The following is a 22,301-nucleotide window of genomic DNA, read 5'->3' on the forward strand; positions in this document are numbered from 1 at the left end:
AGCCAGCGGGACAGCAACCTCTCCGGTGCGGGCCTGTCCCCTAAAGGTGAGGGCTTGGCCCCAAAAGGTGCGGAGAAATCCATACCTTTGGGGCGGCCTGACGCCGGAGTGGTTCATGCCACTCCATCCCGCCGGGACCCCCCGCCCCGCCGGGTAGGTGAGAATCACGCCCATTGGGCTCTCCAATGCCACTTCCCCATTCATAAGGCATATGTTGGGACTGTGATGGAATACTCTCCACTTGTCTGGATGAATACAGTTCCAACAACATTCAAGAAGCTCAAGAGCATCCAGGACAAAGCAACCTGCTTGGCGGTACCCATCTCACCACCTGAAGTGTGCACTCCTTCTACCACCAATGCAATATGTCTGCAGAGTGTGCCATCTAGAAGATGCACTGCGACAACTCTGAAAGCCATGACCTTTATCATTTAGAAGGATCAGGACATCAGGTTCTTGAAAATAACCTCCTGAATGGTTCCCTCCAAGTCATCCATCATCCCGACTTCAATATTTATCACTGCATCCTTACTTGGTTAAAATCTTGGAACTTTCAACCTAACTGTACTCTGGATGCACATTCACCACATGGACAATATTGGTTTAAAATGGTGGATTCACAAGAGCAGTTACGGGCATGCAATCATTGCCAGCCTTAGCAATGATCCATTATCCCACAAATGGATAAATTAAAAATGATAATTTCAATGGAAACTCGGAGAAACTGCAGAAATACAGGATATTTATTAATTACATAATTCTCTATGATTTTGCTGATCTGCCACTGAAGTCACAGTTAACCATCAGGAAGACCCCGTGGAAATTATTTAAAATGGAGAGTGAATGACATCTACATGTTCTGGTCCAATTATAAACTGCATTTTAGGCGATACTTCGTATTGAGCAATACCATAAGGATTCATATGGCATAATGCATATTTTCTGAATGCAGTTGGGTTGGGCTTTTCTGCATTTTTCACTGCAGCATGTAAGTCACTTCGTCATGAGTGTAAGTGATTGCATATTCAAGCAGACCAAGAGGTTAAGCACTAACCTTGAAATGACTGATGAGATCATATCTGGTGAAAAGATCATAAACAATGAATTTGAGTGCATGTTCTCCACTGGCCTCGTGCAATGCAAAAACATTGAAGGTGCATTTATCTACATTCTGCAAAACAAAGCACAGGAAGACACTTTATCAGACTGATTGCCTATCATCATAGAAACCCTACAATGCAGAAGGCCATTCAGCACATCGAGTCTACACCAACCCTCTGGAAGAGCACCCTACCTTGGCCCAAACCTCACACTATCCCTGTAAACCCACCTAGGGCCAATTTAGCATGGTCAATCCACCTAACCTGGACATCTTTGGACTGTGGGAGGAAACTGGAGCACCCAGGCTGAACCCATGCAGACAGACAGATACCCGTGGTCCGAATCGAACCCGAGTCGCTGCTGTGAGGCAGCAGTGCTAACCACTGTTTACCCATTTTTTATTTTCTCCTTTAGTCAGAATCCAATTATCTTTCCTTTCTCTGGTGTTCAGATGGCTAGTTGGTAGTTCCCACGCATGCACTATCTCACTCATTAGGTGTAATAATGGGGGAAATTTTCCAGCTGAGTTGCACCCAGCGCAAATCCCGCCATGTCGGGAAAAGTCCAGGTGAACCCTGAAATGGAATTTACCCCAGGAGCCAAACAGTTTGTGATGTTCCCAGGCCCTCCCAATGTTTGTAATGTTTGCACCCGATTACCATGTATTTAAATAGATTGTAATATTCAAAGTAGGTTTGACGCTGGTATGTGATACGTTCCCACCCATAGGCGTGGCAATGCACCGACACGAATCACTACTGGTCGACACAAATTGAGGCCAGATATTACGACTGTGCCAGGGGCGCAAGGGCCATTGATGCAGTGGGTGATCATGGACATGACAGGGCAGAACCATGGCATTGCCAACCTGGTTGTGACAGGTTGGCACTACCAGGGGCAGCGCCAAGGAGCATTGCCAAATGGTGGGGCCTGAAGGGGGTATGCCGTCTGAAGGGAGCAGGGCATGAAGGGTTGGGTACAAAAGGGGTGAGCCACAAACGAGGGCGCATGAGTGGCGGGGCTTTTGGCAGTCCCAAAGCTAAGTGCCTGCAGGGTGAGCCTGATGTTGCCAATTGCGTGGGGATGGGATTGAGTAACCCTGTGCCTGCGTGGTGTCGGGGGGTATGACCCCGATATTTTGTGGTGGGCGAGGGAGGTTATCTTCTCTGTGGTCAAGCGTTCGGGTAGTTCACCTTGTCTGCGGGGAGCGCAGTGTCTGTTGTGTGTGGGGAAAAGGGCCTGTCACTTAACTTTGAGATTGTGGCATGTTTAGGCCCCGCCCCTCGCAATGCCGAGTAAAACATGCACTCGTCCAAAAAAATGACTAAGTGCGGGAAGACTGCAATCGGAATCGTGCCAGAACAGATGGTGCAAGCCACACCGATTTTCATTACCGAAATGACACTTGGTGATTTTTTGGGAACATTCCGCCAAATGTTTCTGCTCTCTCTTTTCTAGATTTCTTTAAAATGTATGAATGGAATGCACTGAGCAAAGGGTTTTATTTTCTTTCTGTTCAATTAGCTTATTGAATATTTGTCCTTTTATTTTAAATGTAGTTATTAAGGATGTGATCTTGAGCCCGCATTTGCCATCCGCAGAATCAGCGGTGCCGGTAGAAAATCTTGCAAGAATCGAGAAACTCGATATTGGCCGGAGAGATTGCATCTCCTGATTTCTCCAGCCCCTGACTAGCGGTGTCATAAGAAGGCATGAACATCAATTACAAAATGTGAAAGCATTTACACGTGATTGGAAGCCTCCGTGCCAAATGATCCCCCCCCACCACTAAAATATTCATACCTCGTTTACAACAGGTTTTGTCAGACGTGAGGCAGTCGAGTGGATCACTCCGGGGGCACAGTATATCTCCTGGGAAGGGGGAGGGGGAGATTGTCATACCTGAGCAGTTCCCTGGCACTGCCCTCTGGGAAAGGCTTGCACTGCCAGGTTGACACTGTGCCAATCTGGCAGTGCCAATATGTGTCAGGGGGTAGCTCCAGGGGTAGATCCTAGTGGGAGCCCCATGGGAAGGAGTGCAGTGATGGTGTTGGGTGGTGAGATAGCAGATGCTGAAGGGGAATAGGGGGCGAGTACCGGCGATACATCTGCGGTGTTAGTGGGGGTTTGCAATGCTGGCAAGAATCTTTGGCACGATCGGTAGATGCTGCCAACGAATATTGGCAGCTGTATGCTGGCAAGGATTGTTGGTGGTGGGGGAGAAACCCCGATACGTCCGTGATGGGCTCTGTGGATCGTAAGGCTGCAGCGCTGATTGGTGCGCCCTTTAAATATGGCACCCCAATTGTTTTGGAGCCGGTTCCCAGGTCTAGGAAGCCTCACCCTACCAGATTACTGATGTAAACCACTCCCACTCATATTTTCTTGTAAAAAAAGCTTAAGACGCTGCAAGAAAATGGGTGTGTGCAACTGGAAAGTTATAGTTTGTCTTGTTCCTTTTTATTTTTGAAAAATCTTTTTATACTCCCATTCTATAATTCTGCTTATTCACTGACCATGTATGTTCTCCCTTACTTTAGTCTGTCCTGTGTTCCATCAGCACAGCTCCTTTGTGTTGTAGTTCTGGTGCAGTGTCCCCTGAAATGGCATTCTCCCCCCCCCCACCCACCCCCCCCCGTCCCTCCTCCCCTCCCCCTCCCCCTCCCACCAGTTCTTTTGCAAAGCTTTAGGTTTCCTAATCTGTTTGTTTCTATGCCAATTTGCACATAACTCAGGCGATAATCCAGAAATGATTAACTTCCGAGTCAAAATAAATATCAGAAGATATGTAAAATGGGTTGTTGATTCACTCTTGTCCATTTTACACTATTACAATATCAATATTTATACTATTCTATACTTTTCAAATCTACATGAAGCTTAATTCTTCATCATTCAAGTTTTTCTAACGCCCATCAGTAGAAATTCAAACATTCAGGGGCGGCACGGTGGCGCGGTGTTTAGCACTGCTGCCTCGCGCCGCCGAGGACCTGGTTTCAATCCTGGACCCAGGACACTATCCGTGTGGAGTTTGCACATTCTCCCCGTGTCTACATGGGTCTCACCCCCACAAGCAGTGTAGGTAGATCGGCCATGCTAAATCGTCCCTTAATTAGAAAAAAGTAATTGGGTACTCTAAATTTATTTAAAAAAAGAAATTCAAGCATTCAAAATCCAGACAAGTTCAACACCAATTTGAACAACCCAGTGTCAAAAATCTAGGCTTAACTTGTATCTTTTCATAAATTCATTATTTAAAACATTAAATATGATTCAATGCCCTGTAGATAAGATTTTGGAGCAATCAGTTAACACGGGCATGATTTTGGGAGTAACTCGTGTGTCAGGGAGAAAAATAACAAAATTAATTTGTGAAAAAACACATACAGAGTCAACTTGAAGCATTCAGCTTCCAATTCCTGGCTTCACCCTACTGAATAGACCATCAAACACGAAGATCAGTGGATTCAACTTGCATCGATCACAATTTTCCAATTAAAATTAATCAGGATAAAGATGCAAATTGAAAATGTTTCCCTCAGTGGCTAATTCTGTGATCGGTCATTGTCAAACAATAGCCTTCATTGCAGGCACAGACTCACAAAGTTTGACTTGTAATGGTTTGAAAAGGGTGTGAGATTATCACAGAGCAAGGAAAGCAAAAGTCAAAAAAATACCTTTAACACATCGATGACTGAAGGAGGGTAGCTTAGTCCAACCATATTTGACGTACGCCTATACATTCTGTTCAGGAAAAGTTCAAAAACAAAGATGTAATGCAAATTTGTGTCAGCAGCATTGGTCATGCTTGAATTATTGCAAAATGACACTTCAGGCCTAAATCAGGAGGGATGCTTTTTTTTTAACAGTAAACAAGTATTTGTCATTGCCCCCTCCTTGTCAACAAAACATTTTCCTTTATCCCTGCAATAAAAAAAGCTGATAGGCAGTATGGGAAAATACAGAAATAATGCTGGAACGTAAGGAGAGCAAATTAATGGTCAGTTTTACCCAAGCATTGGTAGATTGTTAATTAACAAAATTGAAATCCACTTGCATTTTGCTATGCATCCACCTTTAATTTGCTGACTATTCTGAAATGCTTTAGGGGGAGGGATTTGTTTGCGAAGCACTACTTGTTGGTGTAATTGAAGAACGCAATGTGGACCTGTGTGATTAATTTTCTCCCCTTGAATGTCCAATGTGGAAATATCTGCAGCAAAACTACAGGAAAATATAGAACATAGAACATAGAACATAGAACATAGAAAATACAGCACAGAACAGGCCCTTCGGCCCACGATGTTGTGCCGAACCTTTGTCCTAGATTAATCATAGATTATCATTGAATTTACAGTGCAGAAGGAGGCCATTCGGCCCTTTGAGTCTGCACCGGCTCTTGGAAAGAGCACCCTACCCAAACTCAACACCTTCACCCAACACCAAGGGCAATTTGGACATTAAGGGCAATTTATCATTGGCCAATTCACCTAACCTGCACATCTTTGGATTGTGGGAGGAAACCGGAGCACCCGGAGGAAACCCACGCAGACACGGGGAGGACGTGCAGACTCCACACAGTCAGTGACCCAAGCCGGAATCGAACCTGGGACCCTGGAGCTGTGAAGCAATTGTGCTATCCACAATGCTACCGTGCTGCCCTTGAGAACAAATAAATCTACACTATATCATTTAACCGTAATCCATGTACCTATCCAATAGCTGCTTGAAGGTCCCTAATGTTTCCGACTCAACTACTTCCACAGGCAGTGCATTCCATGCCCCCACTACTCTCTGGGTAAAGAACCTACCTCTGATATCCCTCCTATATCTTCCACCTTTCACCTTAAATTTATGTCCCCTTGTAATGGTTTGTTCCACCCGGGGAAAAAGTCTCTGACTGTCTACTCTATCTATTCCCCTGATCATCTTATAAACCTCTATCAAGTCGCCCCTCATCCTTCTCCGTTCTAATGAGAAAAGGCCTAGCACCCTCAACCTTTCCTCGTAAGACCTACTCTCCATTCCAGGCAACATCCTGGTAAATCTTCTTTGCACCTTTTCCAGAGCTTCCACATCCTTCCTAAAATGAGGCGACCAGAACTGTACACAGTACTCCAAATGTGGCCTTACCAAAGTTTTGTACAGCTGCATCATCACCTCACGGCTCTTAAATTCAATCCCTCTGTTAATGAACGCGAGCACACCATAGGCCTTCTTCACAGCTCTATCCACTTGAGTGGCAACTTTCAAAGATGTATGAACATAGACCCCAAGATCTCTCTGCTCCTCCACATTGCCAAGAACTCTACCATTAACCCTGTATTCCGCATTCATATTTGTCCTTCCAAAATGGACAACCTCACACTTTTCAGGGTTAAACTCCATCTGCCACTTCTCAGCCCAGCTCTGCATCCTATCTATGTCTCTTTGCAGCCGACAACAGCCCTCCTTACTATCCACAACTCCACCAATCTTCGTATCATCTGCAAATTTACTGACCCACCCTTCAACTCCCTCATCCAAGTCATTAATGAAAATCACAAACAGCAGAGGACCCAGAACTGATCCCTGCGGTACGCCACTGGTAACTGGGATCCAGGCTGAATATTTGCCATCCACCACCACTCTCTGACTTCTATCGGTTAGCCAGTTCGTTATCCAACTGGCCAAATTTCCCACTATCCCATGCCTCCTTACTTTCTGCATAAGCCTACCATGGGGAACTTTATCAAATGCCTTACTAAAATCCATGTACACTACATCCACTGCTTTACCTTCATCCACATGCTTGGTCACCTCCTCAAAGAATTCAATAAGATTTGTAAGGCAAGACCTACCCCTCACAAATCCGTGCTGACTATCCCTAATCAAGCAGTGTCTTTCCAGATGCTCAGAAATCCTATCCTTCAGTACCCTTTCCATTACTTTGCCTACCACCGAAGTAAGACTAACTGGCCTGTAATTCCCAGGGTTATCCCTAGTCCCTTTTTTGAACAGGGGCACGACATTTGCCACTCTCCAATCCCCTGGTACCACCCCTGTTGACAGTGAGGACGAAAAGATCATTGCCAACGGCTCTGCAATTTCATCTCTTGCTTCCCATAGAATCCTTGGATATATCCCGTCAGGCCCGGGGGACTTGTCTATCCTCAAGTTTTTCAAAATGCCCAACACATCTTCCTTCCTAACAAGTATTTCCTCGAGCTTACCAATCTGTTTCACACTGTCCTCTCCAACGATATCGCCCCTCTCATTTGTAAATACAGAAGAAAAGTACTCGTTCAAGACCTCTCCTATCTCTTCAGACTCAATACACAATCTCCCGCTACTGTCCTTGATCGGACCTACCCTCGCTCTAGTCATTCTCATATTTCTCACATATGTGTAAAAGGCCTTGGGGTTTTCCTTGATCCTACCCGCCAAAGATTGTTCATGCCCTCTCTTAGCTCTCCTAATCCCTTTCTTCAGTTCCCTCCTGGCTATCTTGTATCCCTCCAATGCCCTGTCTGAACCTTGTTTCCTCAGCCTTACATAAGTCACCTTTTTCCTCTTAACAAGACATTCAACCTCTCTTGTCAACCATGGTTCCCTCACTCGACCATCTCTTCCCTGCCTGACAGGGACATACATATCAAGGACACGTAGCACCTGTTCCTTGAACAAGTTCCACATTTCATTTGTGTCCTTCCCTGCCAGCCTATGTTCCCAACTTATGCACTTCAATTCTTGTCTGACAACATCGTATTTACCCTTCCCCCAATTGTAAACCTTGCCCTGTTGCACGTACCTATCCCTCTCCATTACTAAAGTGAAAGTCACAGAATTGTGGTCACTATCTCCAAAATGCTCCCCCACTAACAAATCTATCACTTGCCCTGGCTCATTACCCAGTACTAAATCCAATATTGCCCCTCCTCTGGTCGGACAATCTACATACTGCGTTAGAAAAGCTTCCTGGACACACTGCACAAACACCACCCCATCCAAACTATTTGATCTAAAGAGTTTCCACTCAATATTTGGGAAGTTAAAGTCGCCCATGACTACTACCCTATGACTTCTGCACCTTTCCAAAATCTGTTTCCCAATCTGTTCCTCCACATCTCTGCTACTATTGGGGGGCCTATAGAAAACTCCTAACAAGGTGACTGCTCCTTTCCTATTTCTGACTTCAACCCATACTACCTCAGTAGGCTGATACTCCTCGAACTGCCTTTCTGCAGCTGTTATACTATCTCTAATTAATAATGCCACCCCCCCACCTCTTTTACCACCCTCCCTAATCTTATTGAAACATCTATAACCAGGGACCTCCAACAACCATTTCTGCCCCTCTTCTATCCAAGTTTCCGTGATGGCCACCACATCGTAGTCCCAAGTACCGATCCATGCCTTAAGTTCACCCACCTTATTCCTGATGCTTCTTGCGTTGAAGTATACACACTTCAACCCCTCTCCGTGCCTGCAAGTACTCTCCTTTGTCAGTGTTCCCTTCCCCACTGCCTCATTACATGCTTTGGCGTCCTGAATATCGGCTACCTTAGTTGCTGGACTACAAATCCGGTTCCCATTCCCCTGCCAAATTAGTTTAAACCCTCCCGAAGAGTACTAGAAAACCTCCCTCCCAGGATATTGGTGCCCCTCTGGTTCAGATGCAACCCGTCCTGCTTGTACAGGTCCCACCTTCCCCAGAATGCGCTCCAATTATCCAAATACCTGAAGCCCTCCCTCCTACACCATTCCTGCAGCCACGTGTTCAACTGCACTCTCTCCCTATTCCTAGCCTCGCTATCACGTGGCACCGGCAACAAACCAGAGATGACAACTCTGTCTGTCCTGGCTTTTAACTTCCAGCCTAACTCCCTAAACTTGTTTATTACCTCCACACCCCTTTTCCTACCTATGTCGTTGGTACCAATGTGCACCACGACTTCTGGCTGCTCACCCTCCCCCTTAAGGATCCTGAAGACACGATCCGAGACATCCCTGGCCCTGGCACCCGGGAGGCAACATACCTTCCGGGAGTCTCGCTCGCGACCACAGAATCTCCTATCTATTCCCCTAACCATTGAATCTCCTACAACTATTGCTTTACTATTCTCCCCCCTTCCCTTCTGAGCCCCAGAGCCAGACTCAGTGCCAGAGACCTGGCCGCTAGGGCCTTCCCCCGGTAGGTCATCCCCCCCAACAGCATCCAAAACGGTATACTTGTTTTGAAGGGGAACGGCCACGAGGGATCCCTGCACTTTCTGCCTGTTTGTTTTTTTCCCCCTGACTGTAACCCAGCTATTCTTGTCCTGTACCTTGGGTGTGGTTACCTCCCTGTAACTCTTCTCAATCACCCCCTCTGCCTCCCGGATGATCCGAAGTTCATCCAGCTTCAGCTCCAGTTCCCTAACACGGTCTTTGAGGAGCTGAAGTTGGGTGCACTTCCCGCAGGTATAGTCAGCGGGGACACCGGTGGTATCCCTCACCACCCACATCCTACAGGAGGAGCATGTAACTGGCCTAGCCTCCATCCCCTCTTACCTGACAGAATATAGCTGCCCTGTGGACTAACTAGATCTCCGCCCTCCGACCTTGCTCCCAGTCAGCTACACTTTCTGTAAACTCCTGGCTCTCTTCGCACTCTTTGCGGAAATGTCGGAAACAAAATGAAAGGAGCGCCTTACTCCCTCCTCACCTAACTTGGTCACCAAACTCTCACTATCACACTCAAATGCACCAAATTCAGCACTCAGTGCTATAAACTCAGTTTATAATTTGCATAAGTTGCATTTTGAAGGCATTTGTGTTTATAGTGCAATTAAGTGTTTTGTCTATTAAAAGCTCTTTACGTCTCCAGTTCTGTAGTTACAATGTAAAGTGCAACCCTAACCATGAATATTAAACTTTACAAGATGGTTGTGTTACAGAATATACCCTTCAGTCAAAGTAAAGCAGAGAATTCCAAATAAACACCTTAGCTGTGTTTAAGATGTGGCTGACACAGGAACCATAAAGGTTGCTATTGCATGTGCAATTTATAGTTCATACCAACCATGATTTATCTGTTTATTCATGTTTAATTTTTTTCGGAAAATATTTTGATTAAAGTTTTCATTTTATAAAACACAAAATAAACAAATCCATACAAACGAAATACCCTTTCCAAACCCCTACCCTTGAAAACAAAAACATAAACCATCCCGATCCCCCACCCACCCCCCCACCATCTGTGACCGAATGATAAAAGACAAAGGTCACCACCTCCAGCTGCCCAAGCCCAGGACCCACCCAAGACAGCCACCAAACTCGCCCCGAAGACGAGACAAAGAAAAGCCCAGACAAATCTGAAAACAAGCTTTCCAGAGACAGGACTCCATCCTCTCTCCCCCTCCCTCCACCAAACAAATGAGCTAGGTTCACTGAACCTTGAGCAAGCAGGTCCAACAAGCCACAGCCCCTCTCCCCACATCATTCCCGTTCACCAGCTGAAACCTTACATCTAGCAAAGGAAACTCCCCACCCAGGGTGCATGCTCAAAGAACAAAGAAAAACAACACTCCCCAACACATTCCAACTATGGAATAGTTACAAAAGTCCAAGACTCTTATAATATCTAAAGTCCCCCCAGGGGCCATACATTCCACATACTGTTACCCTGACCTCCACATAACTCTGACAACTGTCACCCCCTCAATCCCCAACATACATACAACAGATACAAACTACAACACATCTCAAACTAGCCCCTCTCTACCGGCCCCATTAAAGTCCCAATCAAATATATTTAATCAAGACCATGTTCCTTGACATAAGCCTCTGCCTCTTCCGACGTATTGCAAAAATGATCTTTCAACCAAAAAGACCCACTCAGCCTCGTCGGGTACACCACTCCAAACCTGACTCCATAGAACATAGAACGATACAGCGCAGTACAGGCCCTTCGGCCCACGATGTTGCACCGAAACAAAAGCCATCTAACCTACACTATGCCATTATCATCCATATGCTTATCCATTAAACTTTTAAATGCCCTCAATGTTGGCGAGTTCACTACTGTAGCAGGTAGGGCATTCCACGGCCTCACCACTCTTTGCGTAAAGAACCTACCTCTGACCTCTGTCCTATATCTATTACCCCTCAGTTTAAAGCTATGTCCCCTCGTGCCAGCCATTTCCATCCGCGGGAGAAGGCTCTCACTGTCCACCCTATCTAACCCCCTGATCATTTTGTATGCTTCTATTAAGTCTCCTCTTAACCTTCTTCTCTCCAACGAAAACAACCTCAAGTCCATCAGCCTTTCCTCATAAGATTTTCCCTCCATACCAGGCAACATCCTGGTAAATCTCCTCTGCACCCGCTCCAAAGCCTCCACGTCCTTCCTATAATGCGGTGACCAGAACTGTACGCAATACTCCAAATGCGGCCGTACCAGAGTTTTGTACAGCTGCAACATGACCTCCTGACTCCGGAACTCAATCCCTCTATCAATAAAGGCCAACACTCCATAGGCCTTCTTCACAACCCTATCAACCTGGGTGGCAACTTTCAGGGATCTATGTACATAGACACCTAGATCCCTCTGCTCATCCACACTTTCAAGAACTTTACCATTAGCCAAATATTCCGCATTCCTGTTATTCCTTCCAAAGTGAATCACCTCACACTTCTCTACATTAAACTCCAGTCCTGAAAAGCACTGACTTTGCTTTATTAAAAGCCCCATGCCGTTTCGCCACTCCACTCCGATATCTTCATACATTCTGATGATGCTTCCTTTCCAATTCAAGTCCCAATTCACTTTGGCCCTTTGCAGGACACGCTCCTTCTCCTGGAGGCTGCAGAATTCAATAATCACCGCCTGCGGTGGTTTGTTTGCCCGAAGCTTCTGCCAGAGTACTCAGTGTTGTGTTTGGTCCTTGCACTTCACGAAGGAACTCACCAAACACTTTGACTTGGCCAAACCAGAATCTTTTATTCAGTCTCGTGTGGTAAGATAGCAATCTGACACAGCGCGCATTATCAGCAAGTCTGGTAACTATTCCTCTGGAACTTGCACCTAGCACTGACCATTCACATGTACATCGTATTACCCTCTCAATCTTCTTCTGGACGATGTGTCTCCGTTTATATCCGATGCACCGGTCACATGACCTTGGTCTCGAGACCGCATGGTGTGTTTGTACTGCCTGTTGGCTGGAAGTCGCACACCATCCAACTATGATATAGTCCATAGGCATATCACCACACTCAGTGGGCCAGATCCAACTCTGGAGAGACCAATCATCCGTAACCCCGACAAGCTTGACAAACATCTCAGAAAAGTACTGTTGGCTTCAGGCCCTCCCCTTCCGGTGGCCCCACAATTCTGAGGTTCTGTCTTCTCGACCTGTTCTCCATGTCATCTACTTTTGCCCTCAGTGTCTTGTTCCTCTCCTCCGCTAACAACATCTCAGCTTCCAATGAGTTGATTCAATCACCATGGCGCGACGAGGCAACCTCCACACCCTTCAGCACATCTCCATGCTCCTTCACCACCGAAATTTATTCTGCTTCTCCCGAATCAGACCAAGTGCTTTCTCAATTGACCGCTTAAGGGTTTCCATCATCACCCTGCCCTTCTCCTCAAAATGCTTCACAAACTGTTTTAAAAGCTCCTGCGCCATTACCTCAGTCAGCGTGTCCGGCGTAATATGGGCGGCCACATCCACTGCCTTCCCCCCCTGCTTGGCTTTGCGAAGGATTACTTCCTGTTATCTTCTGACCACCAACCTTCTTCATGGATTTTGACATATTTTCGCTGACATATTCCTTATTCCATATGGTGGCCGTTAAAATTCAAAAACAAAGACCACGGCGGGAGCCACCTTATGTATGACCTTCTCCTACCTGTCGTTACTGGAAGTCCTCAATTCATGTTTAGCTTATATTGATTCTGATTTATGTTGAAGTTAAAGTTACAAAAAGTAAAATCTTGTTGGTAATTTCTTAATTTGGGGATCTATCGGTAAATTTGATATGTTTGCCTGATGGATCTCCATGAGGATTGTCACACCCTAACGTTCCAGTTGCAGAGCTTTCCTTTATGAAACTATTCAATTATGGATAGGATTCTCCTTTTAGGAGATTAAGTTCTCCTGCCAGAGTAGAATCACTCCTGGTCTACATTGGAGCAAAGAGCAGCTCCGAGGAACAATTCACTCTCCTTGCCACACAAATCTATGCAAGGTGAAGAGTTCGAGGAATTCAGTCCAGCATTTTGAGCGGGCTGCTCGGTGCTGAGATCCAGCAGCTGGCCCCCCTTCACAATGCAAGTTCTGCCCCCCATTGACAAGTAGGGGAATTTTGCGTCACCCCACAAAGCAGAATGCATGCATGAGGGTGACCTGACCCCCCATTGGACCCCCGTATCAGACCCCCATATCAGACTGCCATCAGGACCCTTTCATCAGACCCCCACATCAGATCCCCCATCAGAGACCCTCATATCAGAGACCTCAACTTCAGTCACCCTTGCCTGGAAGCTAAAGAGCATTTCAGGCCAAAACAGTGAAGAATCACTGTTTTTACACTGACCTGTGTCCCTTACACCTGCTGCCTCAGACAGAAGTGTAGAAAGCAGCAACTGTTACTTCATAGAAAGCCAAACCACATCACAAGGCTTTAAACGTCCACAGATCCATTTTGATCTGTGAGGCGTCTATTCACTTTCAAAGAGGAATAGCTTTAAGTCGGCTGTAACTGACAGGGTAATAGCTTCCAGACAGCCAAGTGTCTGGATTATTTGTTGCCATTTCCCTTCATGCTTGAATGCGTCTCAAGTATCCTGCTGTGAAGCTAACCACAGTGTTTATAAACGCCTCAGAGTTGAGCGCTTTCACTTCCTCTTTTTCTCAGCCGAAAGCACATAATTACTTTTGATATGTTGAGTACCTGTCAGTTGTAACTAGATGTTTATAAACATCTTTAGCTAGATGGACCATGTACCATATTGTGAACCCTATTACCGGCAGTGGGCGGCGGAGAATCCACCCCTATATTATTTCATGATTAACACTCCCAAGAAAAGCAATGGTTGCAAAATGCAGTAAAATCTTAATGTGAACCGAACAGACTGGCTAGAATGTTCAGGCATTGCCCATTTACAGGGAATAATTGGATATGCTCCAGCACACTCAATCTCTGGAGAAGTGTGGAGTAGAATAAGGCACTTACAATTTACAGGGAAGAATGCATTTTGTTCAGATGATTTCAATTTGTGGGGGAAAAAAATGGGCTATGCTCAAGAACTGTCAATTTGTAGGAAGGAATGTGGCACGTTCAGGCACTCTACATTTACAGGGAATAATGGGATATGTTCAAGGAGTCCTCAGTGTAGAATCTGCCTAATTTTGCATTCTGTAGTGACAATGAAACATCAGCCTGTAACTTCTGGTGGAATAGTCATTGAGTTGGCATCAAAGGAGATTGGAAAGCAGGGGCCCTGGGGTTTCCTGTGGGAAGTTGGGTGGGTGTAGTGGGGGGCTGGATGATGTACCATGCAGAGGGCGGATGAGGTCAATACCGCATACTTTTTAATTGTTTTAATTGTTCTAACTTTCTCTGGGCAACTACTGCTGTAACACAATCGGAACCATCCGAAGTTTAGAATTTAAGTTGCATTTTCAGATCATTCCCAGTGCAAGACAATTGTCCTTCAGATGTTTGAACTTGACAGGCAATAGCCATCCAATCCTCATCTGGGAACCTCTGGCAGGGCAGGGTGTGCGGCAAAAGGGGAGGGGTGTTACCCGATAGTGGGTAAAACTGGTGCAATTCAACTCCGGCACCAGACCAAATAGCAGGGTTCTCCGTGGACCAAAGTCAAAATCGGGAAAGGCAATTAGGCGGAGAATCGATCGTGAAGCCAAAATCATGGAGGGCGGCAGGCTTATGCCAGATTGCCATGCTCCAGTGCTTCGACAGTGGCGTCAATACATTCTACCCCGCAAGTACAGTAAACACCATTTGCATATCATTAGCGGGCAATGCTCCGCCTCCACCGAGAGGAATTACAGATGGCGTGGTTCACCTGTGGTTTTACAAATTGTGAAACAGGTGCCATGGCTGATGTTGGAGAGAGAGGTGGTAGAACATGGAGAGGTGCGACCGTGTTCTCCTGATCCTGCTACTGGCAGGGCCAGCTGGGGAGGAGGAGGCCTCTGCCAGGCCTGGGGGGGGCAGCAGGGGTGACAGGGGTGACCAGGGGATAGGCTGTGGGGTTAGGGTGACACCCCACAGGACTGGGACATCCAGGCAAGGACCACCATTGCTGCGGCCTGCAAGGCAGCCCTCTTGTTACATACCCCACTGACCGCTCACCATGGCCCCTGCTTGTACAGAGTACCATTGGCTGTATACCCCCACAAACTGACCGCAACCTGCTGTTGGGGGAGCATGCGGACCGCTCAAGGGCAGTGGCCACAGTAGTGCTTGCAGGAGAGTGTTAGATGGGGGCAGCAGAGCATACCACTGGCAAAATTACTATTAAGCTATTTTTCTGGTAGGGACAGCTGGGTTTCAAACAGTCGTGCCAGATTGGCTTCAGCAGTCACATGATGTGGAATTTATTACTCGTTGAAGAGACGGGAGGGGTCACTCTCAATCTTGCTCTTTGATTGGAACAGTTTTTCATTTAAGAGCCTCGTCAGCTTCTCTTCAATAGAGCCAGCCATCAATACACATGGCAGCAAGGACAAATGCCAGGGCCAGAGGTACCCATGGTGCGGGCACCGATGGGTGGGGGTGGGGAGGGGGAGGAATGGGACACGGGAGTGGTAAACGCTGGCTGAACTGGGGTCCCAGGGCCAAACCCACCCCCAACGTTCGCCCATTCCCCTCCCGCCCCCTCCCTCACACCCTTCTGGCAGAGCACCAAGGCAGGTTGTAAGGTTGTGCACGTGTTTAATGTGGTGCACTCAGCAGATAGACATAGCAGACTATGGCTCCAGTGCTCTGCTCTCTGTGGGATATCATCATACCCTGCCCTCAATCATGATCCACTGACAGTGCCGACAGTCCCATCACCTGGAGTGATGTCACACAGACCCTGGGAGGGCGGGAAATTGGGGGAGGGGGGGTTGGGGACAGGATGATGAAAGGGGGAGGGGGAAGACAGAGGGATGAGGAGGGAGGCAGGTGGGTTGCAGAGAGGGGGAATGACAGATGAAACCCGGTCATATGCGAAGCGGACGAGGATGAGGGCCTTCCGGGATTGCCAGAACCTCGGTGCTGTTGCCTGTCCACTATCCTCCAGCTGGTCCTGTGGGTCTGCCCCAGCTTGTCCTCCAGCCCCTCCTGGTCTGTCGCCTCCTTGTCTTCCTCCTCAGATGTAGCCTGACATTCCTTCTCCTTCACCTCCAGCACGTCTTCCCTCTGCTGTGCCAGGTTGAGGAGGACACAGCGGAACAAAGCGGGCGACCCTCTGGAGGGTGAACTGCTGATGTGGGGTACTCCCAGATGGCCCAGTGTGCACTAGGCGACATGCATGCCACCAATTATCTCCGGGGGCATGGGGCATTCCGGCGATGGTGGAGAATCCTGCTGCCAGGGCATCCTATTGGCCCCGATCACAGAATCAGAATCACAGAATAATACAGCACTGAAGAGGTCCTTCGGCCCATCGAATCTGCACCAACACATGAAAAACCCCTGCCTACTGTTTTGTTACCTGTAAAGCAGGTAATCTGTGCTACTCAACTCAGTTACAGTAGAGGCTTTGGAAGAAGGCTCGAAGTCGTCCAGAAGTTTTACAGAAGGTTTATTGAGCAACACAACTTAAATAACTGCATGAGTTCTTACTTTAAGAACTGTACTAGTAGAATGGTTACAACTTTTCTATGCTCTACAACGAGGCCTGACCACACGAGCAGCCCTGAGCTAAATTTCTGCCTCTGTTCTCCTCACAGTTAAATCAGCCAAAGAGACCAGAGGGCTGCTTGCGTCCCGCTTTTATACATGCCAGTGCTGCCCCTAGTGGTCTTTCCATTACCCATCAGCCCCTTCTGTACATACCCATGTAAAGATCACTACACCTACCTTTTAAAAAATAAATTTAGAATCCAATTCATTTTTTCCAATTATAGGGCTAAATTGCATGGCCAATCCACCTACTCTGCACATCTTTGGATTGTGGGGGCGAAACCCATGCAAACATGGGGAGACTGTGCAAACTCCATACGGACAGTCACACAGAGCCGGGGTCGAGCCTGGGATCTTGGCGCCATGAGGCAGAAGTGCTAACCACTGTGCCACCATGCTGCCCCTGATCTGCATACCTAATCCCATTTGCCAGCACTTGGCCCATTGCCTTGAATGTTCTGACATGCCAAATGCTCAACCAGGTACTTTTAAAAGGATGTGAGGCATCTTGTCTCTACCACTCTCCCAGGCAGTGCATTCCAGACCGTCACCACACTTTGGGTAAAAAAGGTGTTCCTCAAATCCCCCTAAACCTCCTTTCCTTGACTTTGAATTTTTGTCCCCTCGGAACTGACTCTTCAACTCAGGGGAACAGCTGTTCCCTATCCAACCTGACCACGCCACCTCATAATCTTGTACACCTCGAGCAGGTCGCCCCTCAGTCTTCTCTGCTCCAGCGAAAAAAAAAAACCTATCCAACCTCTCTTCACAACTTTAAATGTTCCATCCCAGGCAACATCCTGGTGAATCACCTCTGCACCCCCTCCAGTGCAACTACGTCCTTCCTATAATGTAGCGATCAGAATTGCACACAGTACTCCAGCTGTGACCTCACCAAAGTTCTGTACAACTTGAACATAATCTCCCTGCTTTTGGAAGCTATGCCTCGATTGGTAAGGCAAGTGGGAAGGCAGTGGTGTTGTGGTATTGTCGCTGGACTGGCAATCCAGAGACCAAGAGTCATGCTTTGGAGACCCGGGTTCGAATCCCGCCGTGGCAGATGGTGACATTTTAAATCAATAAACAAATCTTGAATTAAAACTCTAAAATTGGTGGCCATGGGCGAGATTCTCCGACCCCCCGCCGGGTCAGAGAATCGCCGGGGGCTGGCGTGAATCCTGCCCCGCCGGTTGCCGAATTCTCCGGCACCGGTATCGGCGCGATGTCCACCGACCGGCACCAAAAACGTTGCAAATCAGTCGGGCATCGCGCCGCCCCAAAGGTGCGGAATCTTCCGCATCTTGGGGGACCCAGCCCTAACCTTGAGGGGCTAGGCCCGCGCCGGACTGATTTCACCACCCTATAAACCTGCCCTTCTGCCTTCAGAGATCTATGGGCAAACATGCCATGATCCCTTTGTTCCTCGGAACTTCCCAGTGTCAGGCCTTTCGCTGAATACTTCCTTGTCACATTACTCCTTCCATGTCAAAGTTTATATAGTTTGCTTCCCGGGCAAACTGGGCATCCGTAACTTCATCAATGCACTTCTGGGGTGTAGCTTGTGAGATGCCACACAAGTTCCCGCTCGAGGCCTGGAATGGTCATGAGGCATAAAAGTTCAAGGCTGCGATGACCTTGATGGCCACCGGGAGAAGGATATCCTCTTCCTTCACGTGATTCCAAGTCCACAAGGACATGGCACAGGTGCCACACTGTCCCATTGTTGAGGCGGAGCATCCTGCGACAAGCTGTCCGTTATCTGTTTAAAAGACCAGCGACACCTGTACACCTTGAGCTGTCGCAGGCCTCCCCCTCTGGGTCCCTCCCTGGCCTGATGAAAGGCTGGGTCCTCAGGGTGTGGCGCAGGGCCCTGCACATGGGTTACTGCCTCGACTTTCTGTCAACACTGCTGCTGCTGCCGCCTCTGGCATCTGGCTAACTGGTCTGCCAACAGCAACACTTGGGCAAGGTCTGCAGGGTCCAAGATATTGTCCATCCCGTGCAATATCTGTAAGGGATTGATGAGGGTGTTAGGCTAACAACCAGCAGTGTCTTCCATCCTGGGACATTCCGTGTCCCCCATGGCTCCTCCAAACCCCCTCCCCCCAATGCCGACACGCCCCGCCAGACCTCCCCCCGACCACAATACTCCTTCCAAAGTGCATGGTCCATGGCAAGGTTTATATAGTTTTCTGCCTAGGCAAACAGGGCATCATGACTTCATGAATGTACTTATTGGCTGTAACTTGTGAGATGCCACACAAGTCCACGCTCGAGGCTGAAATGATCCTGAGGTGTAGACGTTCTGCGCCCCTGGTGACTGGACCCCAGACTCAGGAACCAACATACGCATGTAACGTTACCTGGACCGGACGCTGGTCCCTTCCCAGGTGCTCACACCCACCCTCTGGTCGCTGATATGTCCCCGGTGCAGGGGCCCATCTCCTGGGTGTTCGGATGTTGGCTGCTACGTCTGTGGTGTTGCCTCCCGCAGTGTTCAGGCACAGTGTTCAGGCATCACGGTCTGATGGAATGCTAGGCAATAACTCCCACATGCTGCATGACCTGCCCAACCATAGGAATCCACTTAGAATCATGGAATTTACAGTGCCGAAGGAGGCAATTCGGCTCATCGAGTCTGCACCGGCTCTTGGAAAGAGCACTCTACCTAAGCCCATACTGCTACCCTAGCCCAATAACCCCACCCAATCTTTTTGGACACCAAGGGCAATTTAGCATGGCCAATCCACCTAACCTGCACATCTTTGGACTGTGGCAGGAAACCGGAGCACCCGGAGGAAACCCACGCACACACGGGGAGAAGGTGCAGACTCCGCACAGACAGTGACCCACAGCGGGACTCAAACCTGTGACCCTGGAGCTGTGAAGCAACCGTGCTAACCATTGTGCTACCGTGCTTCCCAGGCTATTCTTGGGATGTGTGCTCATTTAACTACGATGCCAATTCCCAATTAGTTATAGTCTTCAGGCGCGCGACCAGCGGCCTCTGCGGTCAGTGGGAGTTATGGGCGGTCAGTGGGCAGGCGGACCGGGGTTGGGTTTGCCCCCAGTACGTGACCACATGGTCCAGGGGTTGGCATGGTGGAGCCGCAGGCCCTGAGACATCCATCACCCCCCCCCCCCCCCCCCAACCATCGCTAGACCAGGCCATGGGCGGCCATTGCCCCTGTTCCGCAACCCCATACCCCACCCCTCTCCCGATGGCGGCCCACCCTGACTAAGGCTGTCCCCCAGGTGGCACCCACCCCCACCTCTGTCCGAGCAACTCCAATGCCAAGTAGCTTTTTACCTGTGAGCAAAGGTGGCTACTCACCCCCTCAGTGCCCCACAGCAGTCTCCCTGCCAGCTTCATGTTTTTAAAAAGGAGGAATAATCGACGCCTTGTGACCACTTGCTAGGGAGGCCATTGGATAGGGGGTTGCTCCTTTTAAATGTATGTAGATTGGCCTTATGTGGTGATTATTGGTTTCTCGCCACACTACAGCGGGATCCTGATTTCACCAACGGGAGTGGGTGGGTTAGATAGCAAACAGATCAGCGCCTGGCGTGGTTCTCATTTTTGGCCTCTCCCATGATTAACGGCCTGGTCTCACTCTCGCTTAAGCGCAACGCGGACTTTAAATTGCTTCCCAAGTATTTAATGCCAATTAACAAGGGTAACTTATGTACAGGCCAGAGTCTCTAATAAAGAACTTAGAAAACAGGATTAGGAGAACAAAAGAACAAAGAACAAAGAAATGTACAGCACAGGAACAGGCCCTTCGGCCCTCCAAGCCCGTGCCGACCATGCTGCCCGACTAAACTACAATCTTCTACACTTCCTGGGTCCATATCCCTCTATTCCCATCCTATTCATGTATTTGTCAAGATGCCCCTTAAATATCACTATCGTCCCTGCTTCCACCACCTCCTCCGGTAGCGAGTTCCAGGCACCCACTACCCTCTGCGTAAAAAACTTGCCTCGTACATCTACTCTAAACCTTGCCCCTCTCACCTTAAACCTATGCCCCCTAGTAATTGACCCCTCTACCCTGGGGAAAAGCCTCTGACTATCCACTCTGTCTATGCCCCTCATAATTTTGTATACCTCTATCAGGTCTCCCCTCAACCTCCTTCGTTCCAGTGAGAACAAACCGAGTTTATTCAACCGCTCCTCATAGCTAATGCCATCCATACCAGGCAACATTCTGGTAAATCTCTTCTGCACCCTCTCTAAAGCCTCCACATCCTTCTGGTAGTGTGGCGACCAGAATTGAACACTATACTCCAAGTGTGGCCTAACTAAGGTTCTATACAGCTGCAACATGACTTGCCAATTCTTATACTCAATGCCCCGGCCAATGAAGGCAAGCATGCCGTATGCCTTCTTGACTACCTTCTCCACCTGTGTTGCCCCTTTCAATGACCTGTGAACCTGAACTCCTAGATCTCTTTGACTTTCAATACTCTTGAGGGTTCTACCATTCACTGTATATTCCCTACCTGCATTAGACCTTCCAAAATGCACTACCTCATATTTGTCCGGATTAAACTCCATCTGCCATCTCTCCGCCCAAGTCTCCAAACAATCTAAATCCTGCTGTATCCTCTGACAGTCCTCATCGCTATCCGCAATTCCACCAACCTTTGTGTCGTCTGCAAACTTACTAATCAGACCAGTTACATTTTCCTCCAAATCATTTATATATACTACAAACAGCAACGGTCCCAGCACTGATCCCTGTGAAACACCACTGGTCACAGCCCTCCAATTAGAAAAGCATCCTTCCATTGCTACTCTCTGCCTTCTATGGCCTAGCCAGTTCTGTATCCACCTTGCCAGCTCACCCCTGATCCCGTGTGACTTCACCTTTTGGACTAGTCTACCATGAGGGACCTTGTCAAAGGCCTTACTGAAGTCCATACAGACAACATCCACTGCCCTACCTGCATCAATCATCTTAGTGACCTCCTCGAAAAACTCTATCAAGTTAGTGAGACACGACCTTCCCTTCACAAAACCGTGCTGCCTCTCACTAATACGTCCATTTGCTTCCAAATGGGAGTAGATCCTGTCTCGAAGAATTCTCTCCAGTAATTTCCCTACCACTGAAGTAAGGCTCACCGGCCTGTAGTTCCCGGGATTATCCTTGCTACCCACACCCAAGGTACAGGACAAGAATAGCTGGGTTACAGTCAGGGGGAAAAAAACAAACAGGCAGACAGTGCAGGGATCCCTCGTGGCCGTTCCCCTTCAAAACAAGTATACCGTTTTGGATGCTGTTGGGGGGGATGACCTACCGGGGGAAGGC

The 22,301-nt window shown here is 48.1% G+C and overlaps 1 protein-coding gene across 3 annotated transcripts in view; it reads right to left on the bottom strand.

Moving 5' to 3' along the window:
* pde1ca (phosphodiesterase 1C, calmodulin-dependent a) overlaps positions 1 to 22,301 on the bottom strand; it is a 1,198,716-nt gene that overhangs the window by 655,267 nt on the left and 521,148 nt on the right. For all 3 annotated transcript variants that reach the window (XM_072467371.1, XM_072467370.1, XM_072467372.1), the window contains exons 5-6: positions 4,779 to 4,845; positions 1,055 to 1,171 (exon numbers count right to left, since the gene is read on the bottom strand). In XM_072467371.1, coding sequence (XP_072323472.1) covers positions 1,055 to 1,171; positions 4,779 to 4,845 — 184 coding nt within the window. The remainder of the gene's footprint in view (positions 1 to 1,054; positions 1,172 to 4,778; positions 4,846 to 22,301) is intronic.

The sequence above is a fragment of the Scyliorhinus torazame genome, chromosome 11, assembly GCF_047496885.1.
Source record: "Scyliorhinus torazame isolate Kashiwa2021f chromosome 11, sScyTor2.1, whole genome shotgun sequence".
In the NCBI taxonomy this organism is placed as follows: Eukaryota; Metazoa; Chordata; class Chondrichthyes; order Carcharhiniformes; family Scyliorhinidae; genus Scyliorhinus; species Scyliorhinus torazame.